The 22,086-nt window shown below is 28.2% G+C and overlaps 1 protein-coding gene across 1 annotated transcript in view; it reads left to right on the top strand.

Moving 5' to 3' along the window:
• Positions 1-18,397, top strand: part of LOC113364043 (serine/threonine-protein kinase NLK-like) — a 67,004-nt gene extending 48,607 nt beyond the window's left edge. The window contains 10 exon segments of the mRNA XM_026606503.1: positions 11,748-11,877; positions 14,733-14,772; positions 14,775-14,787; positions 15,186-15,292; positions 16,229-16,314; positions 16,908-17,117; positions 17,192-17,380; positions 17,473-17,674; positions 17,926-18,019; positions 18,319-18,397. Coding sequence (XP_026462288.1) covers positions 11,748-11,877; positions 14,733-14,772; positions 14,775-14,787; positions 15,186-15,292; positions 16,229-16,314; positions 16,908-17,117; positions 17,192-17,380; positions 17,473-17,674; positions 17,926-18,019; positions 18,319-18,337 — 1,090 coding nt within the window. The 3' untranslated portion in view covers positions 18,338-18,397.
• The last annotated feature ends 3,689 nt before the right edge of the window (positions 18,398-22,086 follow it).

Below are 22,086 nucleotides of genomic sequence, written 5' to 3'. Positions count from 1 at the left end.
TTTTCGAAAACAATTTACTATGTACACATAGAGTCCTACACACTTCCCATATATAGGGTTACGCAACGAGGAAATTTATGGCATATTTAAGTAAAAGCACTCTTAAAGTTATTGTATGTTTATAGATTTTGTATGAATGCATAGCAAAATGGAAAATGTAGGAAAATCTGAATATTTGGAAAGGCGATTTTACTCTACTCTTATGTATACATCAACCGAAATCGACAGCCTTTTTAAAACTATTCTCTATATTACATATTTTATGAAAACTAAAAAAATATGTATGTCTACGTATATCATTTGGTTGTTATAATTAAACATCACTTTTTAATTATAATTTTAATTAAAGCTTCAGCAAGTCGTTAAAACTATAGCTAATTTATGATTTTTACCGTAGTTTTATTCATCATAAAAGTTTATTAAATACAGCTATATATAATATATTACATAAATCAATGCTGCAGAATTATATTACTGAAAAATTTCTTCCCTACCTATATCGGAGTGATGTGCTTTTTATAATAGATTAAAAAAGTGACTTTGTAATTATTTTGTTGCTTTAGAAATGTTGGAAGGAGAAATTGGTTAAGGCGTAAAATAAAATCTAAATGTATAATTGTTAAAACTTTGATAATAAACTAATTTTAGAAGTTGATAATACTAATTTTAAATTTTAATAGTATAACCTCATTATAAAATTCTCATTTTATGGATCAATAATCAGGATATATAAATATATGCATATTTAGAGAACTATATTAGCAGTGATTTTGATCATTTTAGTAATTTTAGTATACCCTATTTTGCATTATAGAAAATAAGTTAAAAGTGGTGTTTGCAATATTCTTATCTAATTAAGAGATAAAATTTATTAATTATTACTGACGATGAAAAGAAACCATCAATATGTTGTGTTCTATACTAGGTAATCAAGTACCATAGGCTTATATGTACATGTGTATATCTATATATACACTATGTACATGTGTATATCTATATATACACAATTAAAGTTTATATTACACGGTTTCCCTAATTACGTAACTTTTTTAATTGCTCAAACTAATTTTTAAAAGCATCTTTTTCATTTTCGCGAAATAGAGATGTAGGTCACCGCTATGCGCCTGGAACAAGTAGCACACCACACAATGACGTCGTGTTCGCCTTGTTAAAATTGTGCAAAAACCCAAAATGTGATTCCGTATGTTATTTTTCTTGAAACGGTGACCAAAGCAAAAAATATAAAAAATGTTATTTTCGCCATAATTATACCACTTTCAGTAATATAACTTACATGGCCATACAAGCATTAAAGTAAATAGTCATAGCGCTGGGAGATGATAGATGTTATTTTATTTGTCGTTTGTGCAATATTTTTGTATATTTATTATATTTTGTATATTTTCAAATATAATTATTATTTTATTAAATTTTGTGTTATACATACAAATAAAAATCTAAACGAAACTGCAAATTCGTTACATCGGAAAATAGCGCACGTATTTTTTGTGATTGATTATTGAGCTGTATTAGATGCATCATCGAGTGAAATATCCCATTCAGCATCGCAATATATAAGGGAACGTCTATTAATCACGTGAGGCTTTTAGGGGTAAGAAGGGTTTGACAAATAATCACAAAATATCACGTGGGTGAGGGAGGGGTCTTGTAAGATATCACGTGTATTTATTTTTTTACCTGAATTTGAAAAATTCTTCCGAAAAATTTTGCATAACTAAAAATACACGTGATGTTTGGTGGGGAAGAGAGGTAATTTTAAATATCAAAAAGTATTACCGAGGGGGGTCCCAAAGTTCCTAAATAACGCCCCCTAAGCTTGATAGCATAAAAGTTTTTTTTGACTTTTAGTAAGTATGCTGTGGAAACCAAGCAACTTTTCTAAAAGAAAGTATTGAAGCATAAAGACAATATTGATGAAAAATAGAAAAAATAGTAGATTAAAATAGTATGAAATTATTAAAATATTATCAGTATTATTTTATTTTTTTAATTCTTTATGATGATTATTGACTTTCCAATGAGATTTGTCAAAAAACCTTATTTTTAAATTTATAATATTTTAATTAACCATTTAATGGTCGTTTTTTTTTATTAATAGAGCAGGTTTTTTTATTTCGGATTTTAAAAGTTTAATTGATGAAATATGTGTTTCTGATGCATTTTCTTTTTAATTATTTTATTTTTGTTTAAAATTAACAGTATATATTACAATACCGGCGACCGTTTTGATATTTTTTGGACTACCTTTATACCTTTATAATCATTTATAATGTTAATAGTTGAATTTCAAAAATTTTGTTGTATATCTTGAGCAATTGTGGAAAAATATGTAAATTCTTCAACTAAATATTTTTCCTTGTGTTAATTTTTATGTTTAAACTATATTTTGTTGTTTTCAAATTATTAACTTATTAATATCGTTACTATTTTATTTATTATTTTTGTTTCAATACTCTTAATATCTTGATTTTTCATCAAGCTAGCAAATCACTTTTTCTATATTCTTTGATGATTCTTACTCTCATATTACTATTTTTATTCTTATGAAGCATTTTTCCTTACCTCAAACAAGCTTACGTAGGACTGTCCTTAACCCTTTAAATGTGTTCTTCAGCAAATAAAAATTAATATTAAATGGAACATTGAATTTTATATTTATTACTTGGGTCTCCTGCGCTCTCATTATTTTGACCGTTGGAACAGTCACGCACAGAGTGACATAAACAATGGGGTCCGAATGGGGCCCCCGAACGACGGTTTGTTACAAAAGGCGATACGCTAAAACGCACTTTAGTAACAAAATGCACTTATTGTTAGGTTTGGGTAACATTACATGAGCTTTGATGATGAAACAATAGGAAATTAATATTTAAAATCGCAATGGTACCTGGTAGTAAAAATTTGACTAGAACCTTAGAATTTTGATAAAGCTTTTGCTTTTGCTATATTTAGAGCAGTGGATCATTATCTCATTATGAAGTAAACGGTTTCTTAAAATTATTTTTAATTTTAAGAAAAAACAACTATTGAGTTGTTTTCCCAGCTTGCCAATTTAATATACAAAGTCCCTTTACGGCTGACAATTGTAAATTCCGCAAATTGACTAATTGACAAACTCCTTAACTAGACAGTTGTAAATAAAATAGAGAATAAAAAAAGGAAAAAAAAGAAAATACAGAAATACTCTATATCTAATACTGTTGATCTATTACAATTGACAAGGATTTTTGTTTATTTATTCTTAGCTTTTGTTTATATTTATGATTAGGAACAATTGTTAATTGTCCATGTGGAACTATATAATTCGGTTCATCTGATGCAACAGAATTCTGCAATGTCATAGGTTACAAGTATTGATTTTGGTACTATTCCTTGGCAATGTACCAAGATCCTTGCAATTTTTTATCAACATTAACTTTGGTAGAAACAACTATATATATATATAATATTATATTAGTTTTTGTTACTTATGACGACTTTTGTTATATGATCTTCATGGAGTCTAGTTGTAATTGCATGGAAATGTATAAAATATTTTTCAATATATAATACTATTTTATTTTAATCAATTAGTTGATACACTTAATTATTCTTATATACTTAATATTATACTGACATACTCGATAATTCTAATACTCTTTATATTAATTCTGAACTTCAATTTATATGCACATCAATTCAATAAAACCATAATCTTGAATCAAACTATATACATAGATGTTCTCTAATAAGATATACATTGTCATAGTCATTAAATATTCTTTTTTAAATATTTTCATAATTTTATTCTTCTTTCACCAATTAGAATTCTTTTAAGAGAGCTAATATCGTTTTTTAATAGTTGTTTTTAGATTTTTTACTACAATTTGCTCATTCTTTAGGCCATTTTTATTCTTTTTCTTTAATTTTTGCACAATGAATATAACAAATATTTCTTTACTACTTTTTATGTAAAATACATATTTGATTTTATCATATTTATCAGAAATAGAGCAAGTATTTTAATTTGATGGTGCACATCACAGACAGATGTTTATGTAATTATTTGATAATATTCCTGATAATATCATGATAAAGTTTTATCAAAATGATACTAGTTGAGATTTATTTTCTCAAATTACAAAATTTGTATATTTACTTATATAGTAAATAAGTGTATATATACACTTACTTACTTTTTATTACTTTAAAAAATTTATGAAATAAAATAAAATAAAATGTTGAAATAAAAGTAAATATTATAACATTAGAATTCTAATAGCTGCACTTACTTGCAGGACACTAGATGATTTAAACTTTTTATATAAAATCAAAACATTAATTATACCAAAAATGCTAGAGTACTGCGAACAAAATAAATTGTGAGGCATGAAAAAATTAAAAAAAAGCGAGAACTTAAATTAATTATATATCCATGTATAAAATACCAAACTTTATTTTCAAATCCATTTATCAACTCGATATTTTTAGTTCTCGCGGTATTTGTAGATTTGCAAAGATTGCCAAATATTATTTAATTTTAGCTTTCAAAAATAAAAGAGTTTTTTAATCTCATCCCGAAGAATTGGCAGAAAAGTGACATGTAATTCTCTTTCAGGAATTTAAATACATTTTTGTCATGCGCTTTTATCTTGAGCTTTATATGTATCATTGAATTATTCATAAGGAATTTCCTTTATGTTATTTTGAGATGGAAGCATATACAATGTGTGCAAATAACGTACAATTTCAATTAAGTTCACAAAGGATTCAGAAGTGGCAGTATGTTTCAATTAAAGATATATATAGAGCCTGAAAGTATGCATATGGTAATTGTTTTAAAGTATATTTTAATATATATAAGTACTAAAATATGAATATTTCTAGCTAGTTTTTTTCAATGCAACACGATATGTGACTATGCCAGTTAGTTCTATATCCCGAGGAATTAAAAACATCCGCTCTTGTTTTAGAAAAAGTAGAACTGTATCGTACACATTCATGCATACATATATATGTACATATTTAAACACACATTAATACTCCATGTATAGATACTTTGTAGATTTTTTAAGATCCTTTAATAATAAAATTTGATATTTTAAACATCTATAAGAGCTTACACCTGGGTGAAGTAAAAAGACCTAGCTCAACCTTTATCTTGGCAAAGGTGTAAAAAAATAGTAAATAAAAAAGTATATTAAGATAATAACAGGAGTTATATTAAATAAATAGTTATTCCAACTTTGCTGAGGGGTGGGTCCATTAATCACGTGAGGTTTTTAGGGGGAGGGAGGTTTGACAAAAAATCCCGAAATATTACATAGGGGAGAGAGGGGTAAGATATCGTGATGTTTGATGGGAAAGGGGGGTAGTTTTGAATATTACCACGTATCGCCAAGGGCGAGGGGGTCCGAAAATCTTTAAAAAATCGATCACGTAATCAATGGACTTCCCCTAATGAATATTTCTGACGAAATTCGAGATCAATGTTACTTGCAGCGTTAACTCTGTAAAAAAGTTCAGTTATACTGAACATAGTCAGATAGTTGTTTGTTTGATATGTGTAATTTGTTGTGATATTATTCATTTGGTTTTTACAATATAATTGCTCAAAATAAAATTGGACCTTTATGCTCTGCCCTACCTTATTACAAATTAATCAAATAATTTTTCGGTGTTGTTATCAATAAATTAATACTGAAGCCTAGAATATACTACCTACAGGGTGATAGGAAGGCCAAGATTTGCTATACTAAATTAATAATGATTTGATACTTTAACATTAGCAGTTGGCTAACTGGATAACGTGTTTTGATCCCAAAACATATTTGATATTTCAATTTGATTTAATTTGTCTTTATATATAATTTATTATTCTCAGATTATATATAAAGTGTCTATTAAAACATTCGAAACGTGCTTCATGAGAGAATTTTCTAAGAAAGTGCTGTAGGTGTGTTGAAAGTACACCCACAAAATGAAGATGTTAAAACGCAATCCAGTTTAAGACAAAAGACGAGAACTTTCAAATAGATTTACACCGCCCAATTATCTATACAAATGTTATAGGATGGGCTTGAATAAAATATTAACTCTTTCAACATGACATGGAACAGTCTGCTGCTTTTTGTGATAATTTATCAGATAAATTTTCTTTGGCGGGAATTAAAATGTTTTAAACTTTATTACAACGCGTTGGAAAATATCAATTTAAATTTATAAAAAGCACTTTTATTTTATCATAAATGAAAATTAGTGTATTTGATAGAAATCTACTATACAAATACTACAGTTTTTGGATTTATCAAAATATTACTGTATTTGGATTTATCAACTTCTTAATGCAATCTGATTTCCCTAATATTACAAAATTGGATTAGATTCTATATGTAATTACATTCATATAACTATTTCTAGTGTTTTATAAAACTATCTGGGATAGTTTCTATTTATTCTGTAATTGATAAAATATATCAAGCTACATATGCAGGTAGCAGTCAATATGTATTTTTGAGCACCTGATAAATTATATTTTGTAATATATTACGAAAATATATGAAAAATTTAATTACAAAATCTTACGTTAATTAATTTGACAAATTAGAAAAGTAGTCAGTTATTTCAAATCAAGAGTTTCAGAGAATGATAATAATTTTTTGGGCAAATGTTTGAATAGTCGTTCATTCATATACGTAAGCATTTTCATTAAATATTCTTTATTTCAAGTATGTTAAATGGATAATTATGAGATAAATATATGTCTAGCTGTGCATTGTACAAATTTGCTATGTATGATTCATTAGAATAATAACAAAAATGTTTTGGGAATATTCTTATATAGGAATTCGAAACGCTCGGCAGAGTCTAAACATTTTTCGAAGCTTACGAACATTATGGTATATGTTCTCATTCAAATATGTTTTCATACAAATATTCAGGATTTTAAATTATGAAAACATTTCTACGTGAATCTTAAAAATAATGGTAAAAGTTGATTGATTTGCTCTACTTTCTCTTATTTGTTAACAAATTTTTAGGTAGTTTGTTGACAACGCAAAAAATTCTTTGGTCATATTTTTGGCTATGAGATTGCCTTAAAGATCATTTAATATTTGGTAAGAGTTTGTTTTATCTCTAAGTGGTACTGATTTAATTCATTTTAATTCAGTTTTCTAATAGTTTTTTTTTCAAAACAGCTAGTGCAAAAATGCGAATAACACCATCATTTTTATGCTCTTCCAAGGGAATGCAAATTTTATATAAATTACATCACGTATTTTATTTTTAACGATTTAACACTTTCGTATATGGGCGTACGCACAATTACAAAATACTATATTCTGAATTCTGACGACTTTGGTGGTCGACAATGGCCTAGTTTTGTTGACTTTGAAATTTTTCTTGTTTTTTCCTATTTTTATCATAAATTTAGGCGATCTATTTTGGAAGTGATTCAGAGAGTTAAGTAACATCGATGTGACAAACTAAATATGAATTTAGAATTTAGGAAAGAGAGTAGGGGCTTACACATATTTATTGAAATAAAACTGTTCTAAAGATTATATATCTACTTCTTTTATTTGTTGGTTTCTTCAGTTCACTGTTAAAAATTTATTTGTCTTTAATTTTGAATTTAATGTAATTTTTATTAATATAATGTAAATATTTACAATCTTCATGTTATATATTGTTATACATAATTTTCTATTTTAATTGTATCTACTTAACAAAATGTATTCCTCAAATATATTTGTTAGAAATTTTGATCATTTTTAATTATGTATATATAATTTAATGACTAAGTTTCTGATCCAATTAATAATGGTGAATGCATAATTAATGCATAATTTTGAGCGTAGTATTTATTATAAAGTTTATTCTGTATATTTGAATTCAGCTGAATCATATATTGTTTTATATGGGAAATATCGCTATTGTATCATATTTAATAATATAAATAATTATCTATTTCATTTATGTTTAAATATGCGTTTCCAATCAAATGTACTGTAAATTTATTATATTTACATGCCATGAATAGATATCTAGAGTTGCATAATAATTATTAACACAAATTATAACAAATTAATCTCTATGTTTTCCTTTAAAATTGCTGAAGCTTTAAAATTGATTTTCCTGGAAATTTGAACTCATTTAATTGTCCCAACTTTTCATACCCAGTCTAAGTTAAGTTTTTCATCTCATTTCTCCAGATTTTTCATTCGATTCCGCGAACTTCATAAACCGCAGCAATTTTGTGGCGTACTTTTATATTCATACAGTAATTTAATTAAAAATTTATCGCAGTTTAAGAAGGTCAGTGCGGCAAAGCTCCTAAAAGAAAAATAATTTTTAATCATGTTATGCTTAATGATGTCGCTTAATGTACGATGAAAGAAAATGAAAAGAAAAATGAAACGTACAAGAAAAAGCTCTCTGCACGCCCACACGATGGTTGGGAAATATTTGATTAAAAATTAATAATTTATATATAGAGTTATGTTCTAAAATCTTCCAAATTTTGATCACTGTTATAGCTTACCTGTTAGTTTTTAGTTTACCTGTCTTTTCTAGTTTCTAAATTACCTTTCGAGAATCAATTTATCAGGTCAATATTAAAAACTTGTCTTGTTAATGTATGCATTTTAATCCGTACAGTTTTTATTAGTAATTTTACGCGCGTTTCACCTTTATTTACATAGCGATATAATTTCTTCGTTCAAGTTTCGTTTTAATTTCAAGACTTTGTGATGAGTTCGTGCTAACTTTTCAGAATCTCTCTGTCAAAAGATTCTTTGCAAATTTAATATATTCAACCAACCACGTCATATAGAAAGGGGTTTGCTTTGCCTTTTTTGACTTTAGAAAATTAATATATATGTGTGTGTATATATATAAGTGCTGGGATTTATGAAATACTTATATCAACAAAATTTAACGCCACAGAAATACACCTGTTTCCCAGTTTTTATTCCCACCGCCATCTCAAAAGCCCCTTAAAATTTTACGTTTTAATAAAAATAAATAGTAAAAATATATGCTCATGTAATTCGTATATACACACTAAGTGGAAATTTCTATAGCCCTATAAATTGTTTTATTACGTGATCAAGCACCTTTAAAATATATTTTGAGATACCATTGTATTGCGGATCTGATAATAAAGTGCTAATAACTCCATAAAAATGGGTTATATTTACTCAAACTGACGTCATTTTTACTTTCGAGTGCGGCCCTTTTCATGAAATAAAGTAGAAGGTGGAATATTTTGAAACGAAAAAAATTGTTTGATTATTAATTGTTATTGCTAATTTGGAAAGCGAACCTATATGTAATGTACTACAAGCTAATTTATAAAGCAAAAAAGTATTTTTTCAGTACTTAGTTATATGTACGAAACCACTTGATTGGCTATATATACAATATATAATATCAAGTTAATTTTACGACGATTAATCTCGGAACTTAATATAAAAACGTGCTTTTTTCGTTATTACCATTTTATCAGCATGCTAAATCTTTTATTTTCCTTGCGAATAATATAATAATTCCGCAATAAAATTGCGTAGTCTCGTAATATTGTCACATTGTCCGAGACACGTGTTTCTATAAACGATATCAACGTGCGCTAACAGATCAATATTTAATCACGTTAATAATGCACAACTCATAAATATATGTCATGATATAAATAAGGACGCTGGAAATGTGCGTGCCTACGCCGTTTTACCGGAATAAGAATACTATTTTAATAAGAGAATGCAAATTATCTAGTAAACGAGGAGAAGTGACAGCTAAATAGATTTAACGATAGAGAGCATAGTACATTTTCTGAAAATTAATGATTTTACAATGTCTCATTCTGACGTGTTATCTTTTACTAAGCAGACAGCATCGATCTAATTGTATAACAATCCTTAAATACACCTCGCACATACAGTGCTAATTTCATAGCATATATACATACACTTATATTCATTGGTAACCTAAAGGCATATATACATAAAGTAACCTAAAATTTACATTGTCTTTTTTCAGTTTTTATGTATTTTCGTCATCTTTAAGGAACATATTCCACAAAACTACAAAAAATGACGGAATTCATACTTCATAATGGGGCGCGCCTCTTTGTGGTGGCGAAGGGAAGCATACAGCTGTTTGCAAAATACTATTTTCGGAATAAACTAAAATTATATAAAAATTGAAAGAAAGAATATATATATATATATATATATAATATATATATACGTATATATCAATCGAATCACGTAAATTATTTTAAATGTATGAACTTCGAAACATTGTTTAAAACTACTTGGTAATTCTCTTACAGTGAAGAAGTATCAACTCTTTTGTTTATGCTATTTTTATAAAGATGTATGAAGCATGATTCTGAAAAGCGTCTCTGCGATGTATTCGACTCTTGATATAAAATTGTGGCAACATTAAAATTGAAAATATGATTGAAACTTTGGATGTGGTCCGTTATCATTGTTTGATTTTGATTTTTATTTTTGGAGTTGTTATAATGTTGTCTAAGACGTTTTTTTAGATGTTGTCCAGTTTCGCCAATTTTTATCTGTGCTTTCAAACTAGAGTCCACTGAAGATGACACAAAACTATGTGTCGAAACGTATGGAAACAATAAAAATGTTATAATTTCATACAAGTTTTTAATTGATGTATTGCCCTTAAGACTGAATCTCACATATCTCAACATCAAAATTATTAAAATTTTAACACCACACATATATATATATATATATATATATATATATATATATTATTTTTATTAAATCCAACGTGTGAACCATTATATTTGCTTAAACTGGTTGCGCAAGTTCCTATGCAAGCTGTTTTAAATAAATTGCCTTATATTGATTTTGAACGATGCTCTACAATATATCAGGCCACATGCGTCGATTTAATTGAATTTCTCGATATATTTCGCTTTTTTATAAACACAAATCAATTTGTATCGATCGTCTGCACATTATTCCCAAGTAACAAATCACGGCTGGTGTTTAGGCAGTCTGCATGAATTTGTGGGTTTTCGGGCGCTATTTTTATAGCATGGGCCGAATTAATTAAGGAACCTATAAAACAGTAGGTGATGGCGATCAATACAGAAATAGGTTCAATAGTGAAATATATGCTTTCAATGAAAGAAAAGGCAGGGAAAATTTTCTGTATATAATACAAATTGTATATGCTGGGTTGTTAACACATCGCAACTAAATGGTCTTGAAAATGTATTTTGCTCTATATAAAGTTGTATTTACAAATTTTAATATCACAGATTTTTTCTAGTTTTCTAGTTGTTTTCCAATCAATTTCTAATTAATAAATTATCTTTAATTATATATAAATGATAAATAAATTTACTATTAGTGAATATCTTAATAAAATACTATTAATTACCAATAGTCTATAGAACCGAAAGCTTGTGATGGCAATTACTTCTCTAATTTACTAACTGACATGCTAGATTTCTATCACTTTATCAATAATTGGAAAAAAAATGATAACAATCAGTTCAGGCATCTGACTAATTTATAAAAATAAGTTCAGTTTATCTTATTCGCAAAATTCACAATTTGTATAGCATTGATCGATGTACACCGTTTATCAATTGGTGAAAGGCATTATTAATACCTTTCACCAATATTTATTATCAAATTTTATCTCTAATATTCCCAAGAAATCAAAAACAATATTTTCATTTATATTTTTTTCTATTACAGGGCTGTAACAGACCCCAGAGACGGAAGGCGAGTCGCCCTCAAGAAATTACCCAATGTTTTCCAATCCCTGGTGTCGTCGAAAAGGGTGTTCCGGGAACTCAAAATGCTCTGCTTCTTCAAACACGAAAATGTAAGTCCAAAAGTCGATTTTATTTATTTTTTTAATTTGTAATACATATATTGCATTTAGTTTTCGTAACTAATATTACATCAATAAACGTAAAGGATTAGTGCATGACGTAGATGTATTGCGTCAATGAAAAATTAAACATTTTTATCCAAATAAAATTGTATACGAATTTCGTTATTGTTTTAATAATATCAACATGTGATATAATAATAGACTCTGTGATAATACTCGAAAATTAAATCGAAGGTTTTACTCCTAACGAAAGTGTTATAAAATTTTACTTGCAACTTAATTCAGAATTTATTTAATAGAAGCATTTAATAAAATCACTCAGAGCATAGCAATTATAATCTGCAAATTGTCCTTGATCATATTTATTGATTTGAATTTTTATATTTTCACAAATTCAAAGATGTCTTTAATAAAAAATACTGTTAAACTAATTTTCAGATTTCCATGAGATATAATCAAAATATCTGATGCATTCGAACAAAATGAAGTTTTGAGGCATAGCTACAACTTTTGCATTTCGATTACTATGTTTGCAAATTTAAACGCCTTTCGATTAAATTAAGTAATACAATTATCAATTCTATCAAAACTTTTGAAATTTTAATCCCATCCAAAGTTTACAGCAAGTATGTCAATTTCCTAGAACGCGTCTATAAAATTATCACCCAAGTATTTTCTACAGCCATGGGTTTCCTTCAGTCTTGATCTTGATCTCGTATATCACAATGTCCACACATACATCTTTCTTATGAATAAATGCTTACTAATACATGAGATTTATGTACAAACCACAATATGTACATGAATTAGGCTTGGGCCACATGGTAAAAGATATATTTATATAGTATCCACATTTGTAGTAAGACTTGAGAGTAGAAAGTGAACTTGGCTCTACCTGATGTGGTTGGTTGAGTATATCAGGTCTGCAAAAATCTTTTGGCTAAGAAAACCTGAAACTGTAGCACTTTCTCATGATATAATTTGGGTTTTAAAATGAATCGTAATTAAGTATTCACTATATTATTTGATATTTCCATTCCGGTTTCCAATAAAATAAATATAAGTCATGATTAATATTTTCGAAGTGTGAGCCCAGCCTTTTGGTTACAAGCTTGCTCACCCATACAATGGTGGTTTCAAACCAGTTCTATCCTTTTGTCGGGGTCAAAAGAATAAAAGTAGTTTATAAAGAAAAGGAGCTAAAAAAACGTAGATAAATGGAAAAGTTGTTCACGGCAAGTGAATACGAGAAACGTTTAAAGAACGCTACACTCTCACGGAATTGTTACTAACATGTAATGTATATTAGAAAAATTCGAAAAGTTTTCAAATACAGTACTAAAATATTGATAAAGCGCAAATTCGTTCTGATTTTTATGTTTCTTATCGATGGATTCTAAAAGATTGATTTATTTATGAAAAATGCAATAAAATCTATACTATCAGCACTATGTTGATAAGGTTACCGAAACCAAAACATTTTTTGCAATGAGAATCTTATTGACTTTTTCCATTATGGACATGATTGGCATTTTGAGGATTTTTGGAGCTACGATCATTAATTAATCAATATAAGCAATTTTAGTATGTATCTAGAAAACTTTCATTAATATTATAAGTACTAGTATCGTGTATTGTACTACCAATAACACTTTTACTTTTTTCAATAAAATTGTTTTTACTATCAGTACCTTCTACTAATAAAAATTGGTCTTTTGCCAATAACGCTACTTTAACCAAGTACTATGATACTCTTACCAACAAGTGGAGTGCATGACATCGTTCCTTAAGGCAAATTGCTGGAACTTCCCGTACCGTAATTAACAATCTTGGTACGGAACTCAATAAAATTTACATAAAATGTGTAAACATTATTAAAATCTCTATAAAACATCTCATAATTTGATGTACATATGTCCAATAAACATTTTTGACTACCAAATGACATTTTTTTGACATGGACATATTGAGAGTCCATAATCGCTGGACCTGCCTTCCCAAAAATTTAATCAGTTAATCAGTAAAATGTTTTTTGAATTATCAAAATCGGTCGCTCCGTTCTCATAAAAACTGAGTTACCGTTTTTGGCACTTTTTGTCCCGTATCTTCGGAACGGCTAGATCTGCCTTCGCCAAAAATTAATCAGCACGTCCCCTTATCAATACGAATCGATTTTTTTTTTAATTATTCAAATCGGTTGATCGGTATTCCCGAAATCGTCGACGAGAATTTGCATGTGTACTATTATAATATAGTACTATAAATAGTGCTTTTACCTCTTTCATTTTTTTTTACTAGCAATATCATTTGTGAGCACTTTCACCTTTCCAATATAGTTCTAGGATTAATATTGTTACTAATATTATTCAAACTATTATCCTTCTCAATCGTACTTATTATAGTTCTATCAAATAGAGCACTTTTCCTAAAAATAAAACATTTTTTACTATCAGAGTCACCATTGGGTCATACTCACATCAATAGTACTTCTCCATTATTAATGAAATTATAGTTCCTATAAATAGTAGGTATTATTGTATCATAGTACCAAGTATTATAAAAGATACTACACTTACTACCATAAAGAAACTATCGCCTCTATTAATAGTACTATTGTATCTCTGTACTATCAATAGTACTTTTACTAAAACTGTCGAAACTGTTTATGGTATCATTACTAACTTGTAAGTGTAGTATTATTAGTAGCAAACCGAGAAGATAAACAATATTTTTATAATAAATAAATTAGGTTAAAATTAAAAATAAATCTTCTTTAATTAGTTCAATTATTCTTACTGCTGCTAGCAAACATAATTAAATATCAATCATTTTTTTATTTCCAGGTCCTCTCCGCCCTAGATATTCTGCAACCACCTCATTTAGACTCTTTCAAGAAATGTATCCTTTTACATAATTGAATAATTGCTAATGATAGCTTGATAGACGTTTTATTAATTAGTATCTGTCTTATGTGACACGTTTATTTGTTTTCTTAATTAATATTGAGCATTATATTGAGCGAGTTATTTATGGAATTTCAATCTGTTATGAAATTATTTTTTACACAATATCAATTTAGTTTTTGATATTAAAATCAATTTTTCACATATCAATATAGAAGTATGATGAATTCTGTCAATTTTTTTGTCGCAAATGTCACTAGCATAAATAAATACTAGGATAAAATAAATACGGAAACATTTTTCATTTAAAAATCATTTTGGCAATTCGAATTGAAGTTTGTATTAAAAACTATGGATTTTTGTGTAACATTTTTCTTAATAACCCAAATACAGATATGTTATAACCGAATTATTACAGTCAGATCTTCATAAAATCATTGTCTCACCTCAACATCTCAGTGCAGATCACATTAAAGTATTTCTGTATCAAATATTGAGAGGTAAGATATATTTTTAATAAAAATATATTTTTAATAAAAATATATTTTTAATAATTTTTTTTATGTTTGTATTTACTAGAAATGATCATATAATGGAATTTATATAATATATAAAAATTGATTAATAAATTAGAGTATTAATGCATTATTAAGATTTTCAAAAAAAATACATATTTTGGAAGCAATTTTTCCTTTTCATGATTCATCCAAGTATAGATGATACCACCCACACCTAGTTGATAATTCCATATCTCATATAAATTACTGATCTGTATAATAGTTCTAATATGTATATATTAATTAATCAGGAAATGTATTCAATATTTATAAACAGTACAAACTATTTATATGTGTCATATGTGTATCACGTCATAAAACTATTTTATCATAATTACAACAATTTCTTCGCATATTACTTTTACATGACGCCATTGCATAGTTTTCAGTGATAAATATAGTATTGTTTTAAATTAATTCTATATTATTTTAACGAATTGTTGATAAAATTATGATAAATTCAAAAGATTTCAGCTGTATAAAATATGATTTACAAAATCTAACAAATTAATCAGGTTTATTTAGACAAAAATCTTGATAGTTTGTATATTTCAAATGTATTTTATCCGGATCGTATGAAATAGAGATCGAGAAAATAAGAGTAATATAATAGAAATGAAATAGAGTGATATAATTATAATAAATTCACAAGATTTCAGCTGTATAAAATTTGCTTTGCAAAATTTAACAAATATGTGATAGATTTATTTAGACAAAAAATCCTGGTAGTGTATATTCAAATGTATTTTATCCGGATTGTATAAAATAGAGATCGAGAAAATGAGAGTAATAAAATAGAAATGAAATAGAGTTATTAAAAATATAAAAATATATAATTGTATAAAATAGAAATTGAATTTTAATTTTTATATTTTCTAGGCCTGAAATACCTGCATTCTGCAAGAATACTCCACAGAGACATTAAACCTGGAAATCTCTTAGTTAATAGCAATTGTGTGTTAAAGGTAAGGTTGTTTTTAACTATAAAAATATATATTTGGAATATGTAGTAATTTTTATTAAAATAAGACTAGACTTGAAGTGACTAGACTAGATCTTACGACAATGCATTAATTTTAGATGCATTAAAAATATGCTAGAATTAAAAACAGAAATTTATAAATTTAAAAAACTTCATTGTAGTAAGTTTCAGCTTGGAATATTAGGAAATTTAATTTTAATTCCATCGTTGCAAAATTCAGTCCCTGTTATGTTTTAATCATACGAGGTTTCTTTTGTTCAACGTCACGTGTCTTAATCATGATCGAACGTTTGATAAATAATAACTTTTGGATTGTTTTCAAACAATGTATTCCTATTTTTGAATTAGTCGGATTTATAATCAGTGTTATGTCTGTCTTATTTATAAGCTTGTCGCAACGAAACAATAGAGTCTATTCATTCGCTTTTTATCGAACCATGTTTTGGATTAGCTTTGGATAATTCCACATTTATTGGTGAAACTGTGAATTGAATCACTAAAAATATATAAATCAAAATATGTTCTTCAATGCTCTTTCAGTAATATATGATGAATCTAAGTATTTTTCTTTTCCAGATCTGTGATTTTGGATTAGCTCGTGTCGAAGAACCCGATCAGAACAAACATATGACTCAAGAAGTGGTGACGCAGTACTATAGAGCTCCGGAAATTCTTATGGGTGCCCGACATTATTCGGCAGCCGTTGACGTTTGGAGCGTGGGTTGCATTTTTGGAGAACTTCTTGGAAGAAGGATATTGTTCCAGGCGCAAAGTCCAGTCCAACAGGTAATAATAATCAATGACTGATTAATTCACCAGGTAATATGGTATGCTAATTGATGGTTTTGTCCTTTTTCCAGTTGGAGTTGATTACAGAGCTGCTTGGCACACCATCGCTGGACGATATGCGGTATGCTTGCGAGGGGGCTCGTTCCCATATGCTTCGCAGGGCTCATAAACCACCTTCATTGACTGCTTTGTACACCTTGTCCAGTCAAGCCACGCACGAAGTTGTTCACTTATTATGTCAAATGCTTGTTTTCGACCCAGTAAGTAATAGTAACACAATCGCTATGGTTTGCGACAATGCATTAGTTATAATGACCATCAGATCAATTAATATTTCATTTTCTCCTTCCAGGATAAGCGTATATCAGTAAACGATGCGTTGGCACATCCATACCTGGACGGAGGACGTTTGCGGTACCACTCCTGCATGTGCAAATGCTGTTACACAACCTCAGCAGCCTTAAGGCAATATACCACAGATTTCGAACCATCAGCCACACAACCTTTTGACGATCTCTGGGAGAAGAAATTGACAGCCACACAGCAAGTTAAAGGTAAATATTGAGTTAACATAGTTATTCATTTAATGTTCTCAGTAACTCACTTTTTTTGATGATCATGAAATAATATTTATAAAGATACATTAAACGAGACATTAATTAGTTGAAGTATCATAACTGTAATGTTTTCATGTTATCTTCTACTGTTATCATGACGAATAATGCATGGTTTAAATGAAAATGAGAAAATTTATGTTTCCAAGAAATGTATTATTCATTACGTTTTGATTTAATTATTATAACAGAGGAAATGCACAAATTCATCGCAGAGCAACTACAAACATCAAGAGTTCCTCTTTGCATTAACCCGCAGAGCTCAGCTTTTAAGAGTTTTGCTAGGTAAGAATTTACTATCATTTATTACACAGAAAGTAATCACATTGATAATTTCTTTTAATGGCATGATATTTGACAATCTCTATTCTAACATTTGTAGTATCCAAAAAGATCGTTGTATACATTATATACCTGAATATATACATGCACAAATGATCACACTGAATTTATCGATATGTGTATACATACAAACAATAATTAATAGTGTGTATATATACACAAATCAATTTCTTTGAATATTTGCTTTTTATAATGTATTAAGTAATTCTGTATCTATATAAAAAACTTCGAATAATAATCAGTGATGCCGAGAGGAGATGAAGCTTCAGAGATGCCAACAATGCTACCAACATTTGAATTCGACAACCTGACATCCCCAACGACACAAAAGAATTAATGTCAAGTCCCGTTATCCAGAAAAGGTGTGTGCCGTTTTCAGAAAAGAAATTTTCAACAAAAAATTCAAACACACATATATAAAACCATATATATTCATTTATAGTTAAAAATACATTTGTTTTTAGTTTCCAATATGCCTCTGTAAATACCAGTGTTTACTCGCCATTGTGTTCATAGTCCATATAGTTTAAGAACTATCTAATGTTTTGGAGTCAGAATTTGGGAGATGTTGAACATGAATTTTGCATTTTCGAATTAGACTCGTACTGAAGAATCTAATCTAACAAGGACAACACCAAGCTCGTTTATTAGAAACTTTGATGAGATTCATCCTTAAAAATGTTTTTTTTTTTTTAAATATTGTACACTAAACTATTCCCTCTACGCTGCAATACCGGCTGATTAGTATATTATCGGTTTATCAGCAAATAAAATCTAGAACAATATAGCGCCGTTTTGTCGATAACCAGCCTCTGATGATGTTGTCCTTGCAAAGATTAGGACATGGCGTTAGTTATAAGATATCTATTAACAAATGCCATGATCAAAATTTCGTTAAATGCAATGGAAATCAATGTTTAACGTGACTCAAATTCGATCTCCAAAATATTTTCTAGTTCTGATACTAATAGTTAATAGGTGACACCTTTTTAATAATATCAAATATTTAATCCATGTCGATTCCTACTGTTTGCTTTTTTGCTTTTAGTTAACAGCTGCAGCAGTTTTGTATATATCGCATCTTGAACATACCGACTCTAGAACCAAATCGGCAAATCAAAATGCTTTTTGAAGTTGTGATTTAGTTCCCATCCGTCCACTATTGTAAATATTATCCTTGATTCTCCCAATAAACAACCCCTGTTGAGGTAGCTGCCATTAAAAATTGTGAAATAGGCTAATTTGAATATTTGTGAAAACGTCTTGTCAGACAGACTGTATATATGCATGTATATATTTATGTATATATATTTTGTAATTTAGGAAGTCTTTGTAGTTTTTTAAGACACATAATATGAAGTGATAGGTTGATTTAGTTATCTTTAAAATTAGTATTAAAAGCACCTTTGCGTAAAAGTACTTTTAATGAACATTTTAAGTTCATTTTTGGCATGTTATTGATTATGACCAGCACTACTATTAATTTTGTTTTTAATATTATAATTGTACATTGGATTTTGGTTTTAAAAATTAAATTGCGCTATTGGTTTTTATCACTTAACTTAGTCTACTAGAAAGCATGTATGTATAAATATTTTTTTTATTAATAATTAAAACAAAATCGAATAGTATTCAATTAATACGCTGTCTATAGGCTAGGTGATGTGTGATATCAACCATTTATTACTGTGCAATTATAATTACGATATGAATACATGTTTTACATTATATATTATGATAATTGCTTTTAAAAAATTTAATGTTAATTATGGTGACGTTGCAAATATGGTTGTCTTAATTAATAACCCCTTGCTATTGCAAATAATACTAACCCTTAATCAACTTTCAGTGTTGTAACCAATTGCGCTAATTACATCAATGTTGTGGCTAATAAATCTGATCATTATTGTAAATAATACAAAATCATAGTGACGGTTTTCATATGTGTAATTCATTCTCAGATACAAATTAATTTTATTTCATCAAATTCGAATCATTCGTTTTGATCGAGAGAGTGAGCCTGATTAATTTGGAAATTGTAGGAACTTTGGATAATTCGTGAGTTAAGATTAATGAAATATTAATGTCATCAATATTATAAATTTTATACGAGATAGCAAATAACTGGCAATTTTTTAAATAATTACAATTTTAGAATTCACAGATACAAATTAATTTTATTTCATCAAATTCGAATCATTCGTTCTGATCGAGAGAGTGAGCCTGATTAATTTGGAAATTGTAGGAACCTTTGAAAATTCGTGAATCAAGATTAATGTAATATTAATGTCATCGATATTATAAATTTTATACGAGATAGCAAATAACTGGCAACTTTTTAAATAATTACAATTTTAGAACTCGTAAAAAAGGAGAACTTTGCTTTTAGTTATCTGATTTTAGTGAAACTTGGCATGATGATATTTTCGGAACTCAAATGACCTCCGTAAAATATTAGAGGCATATGAAAATCAGTTTAATCATAAACATTAAATAAAATTTACAAATGTACGCTTAGAACTTATAGTTCTTTTATTCGTCTTTTACAATAATCCTGTGGCTAAGCCGGTAAACTCCCATCTTTTACACTTGTTTTTCATGTTCAAAATTTTTGACTATTTTTATTTAAAATTAAACCGATTTTGATAGGTCTTAAATATTTGATGAGCGTCATTTTGAGTACCAAATCTATAATCATGCCAAGTTTCGTCAAAATTCTAGATGGTAAATTCAAGATATGTTCTCCTTGTTAGAATACCTCGATTAAAAGTGACTGCGAATGTCTATACTAATACTTTAATTTTATACCAGTTTTTTTAAATTTAAAATTCATTTTGGTTCATAAATGCAATTGTTGTTTGATTATTAGCTGAAAATGTTTTTCCCTCTGTAGGAAGACATATAAGAAATTGTTCAAATCATATGCTGGTAAAATAAAGATCATTCTTGTTAACTAAAATCGAACTTACGACGGCTTTTATTTTTCAATTTTTAATTGTAACAAATAGTATCAGAGAGCTCATCCGTGAGTTGATAAATGTACTCAATCCTTTTCTTCTGGAGTGCTCGTATCAGGAGCGTTGACTATGAGCGTATGATTTGAGTCTTTTGCAATAGAAATATTTTTTAAGTATGAAACTTTGATAGTCGGTTGATTACAACACTGAAAGTTGATAACTTTTCGTTCGTTTTCATCAAAATTTTTGTGTGTACATATAAAACAAGGTTGTGGTCTTTGCAGAAATCGCTCGCACCGCGTCTATACTAAAGTTAAAGTTAATTTCGTCCCATTCAAAGCAAAGACGGTGCTCCGTGTGCTTTGGTTTCCGATTGTGTTTTGTACGCTGCTTGATTCACCTTTGACTTTGACTTTGACTATTGCCGGGGACCGCGCCATCTTGTTTTTAATTTTTATGGCAGGTCAGTTTATTATTTTTTTTCTTTTGCTCTTCTTCTTCTTTTCTTTCTTCTTGTTTTCTTCATTTATCTTCAATTTACCTGCGGATAGTGTTTATACAGCACCCTCATTAAAAATATGGATAAAAAGGGATACTGTTTTGTACGATTTTGTCTATTTTGGAGTCCTGGTAATTTTCTGGAAGTAGTCGCCAGAAGACGTTATAAGACATTTCTTACAAATGTAATATATTTGAGTTTCAGTGACTTAGTTGAATTTTACATTTTTACATTTTACGACAAACTCTGCACTTTTCTAATCAAATGAATACTTTTCTAATACAAAAAATGTGTAAACAAACAGATAACCAGAATAGACTGAAATGATTGTGCGCTTGGATTATATATTAAAGTACCAGAATCTTTTAATTTCGTATAAAAACATTTTTGCTGATAATACTTAAAAACTATAAATATTATAAAATGGATAGTTTGACCAAACGATATTTTGCAACTTAACCCTATCCTCTCGAGATTTGCGAGATGGTGGCATCCGAGTGGAAAGGGTTAAAATCTGGTTTCTATCGTGGTTCGATAATAATGATTTTATTAAC

The sequence above is a fragment of the Ctenocephalides felis genome, unplaced genomic scaffold (genome assembly GCF_003426905.1).
Source record: "Ctenocephalides felis isolate EL2017-DRISC unplaced genomic scaffold, ASM342690v1 CF-g0.4_SCAFFOLD_00845, whole genome shotgun sequence".
NCBI lineage: Eukaryota > Metazoa > Arthropoda > Insecta > Siphonaptera > Pulicidae > Ctenocephalides > Ctenocephalides felis.
The sequence above is the reverse complement of the archived record's forward strand: the minus strand, read 5'-3'. Positions and strand labels throughout refer to the sequence as shown.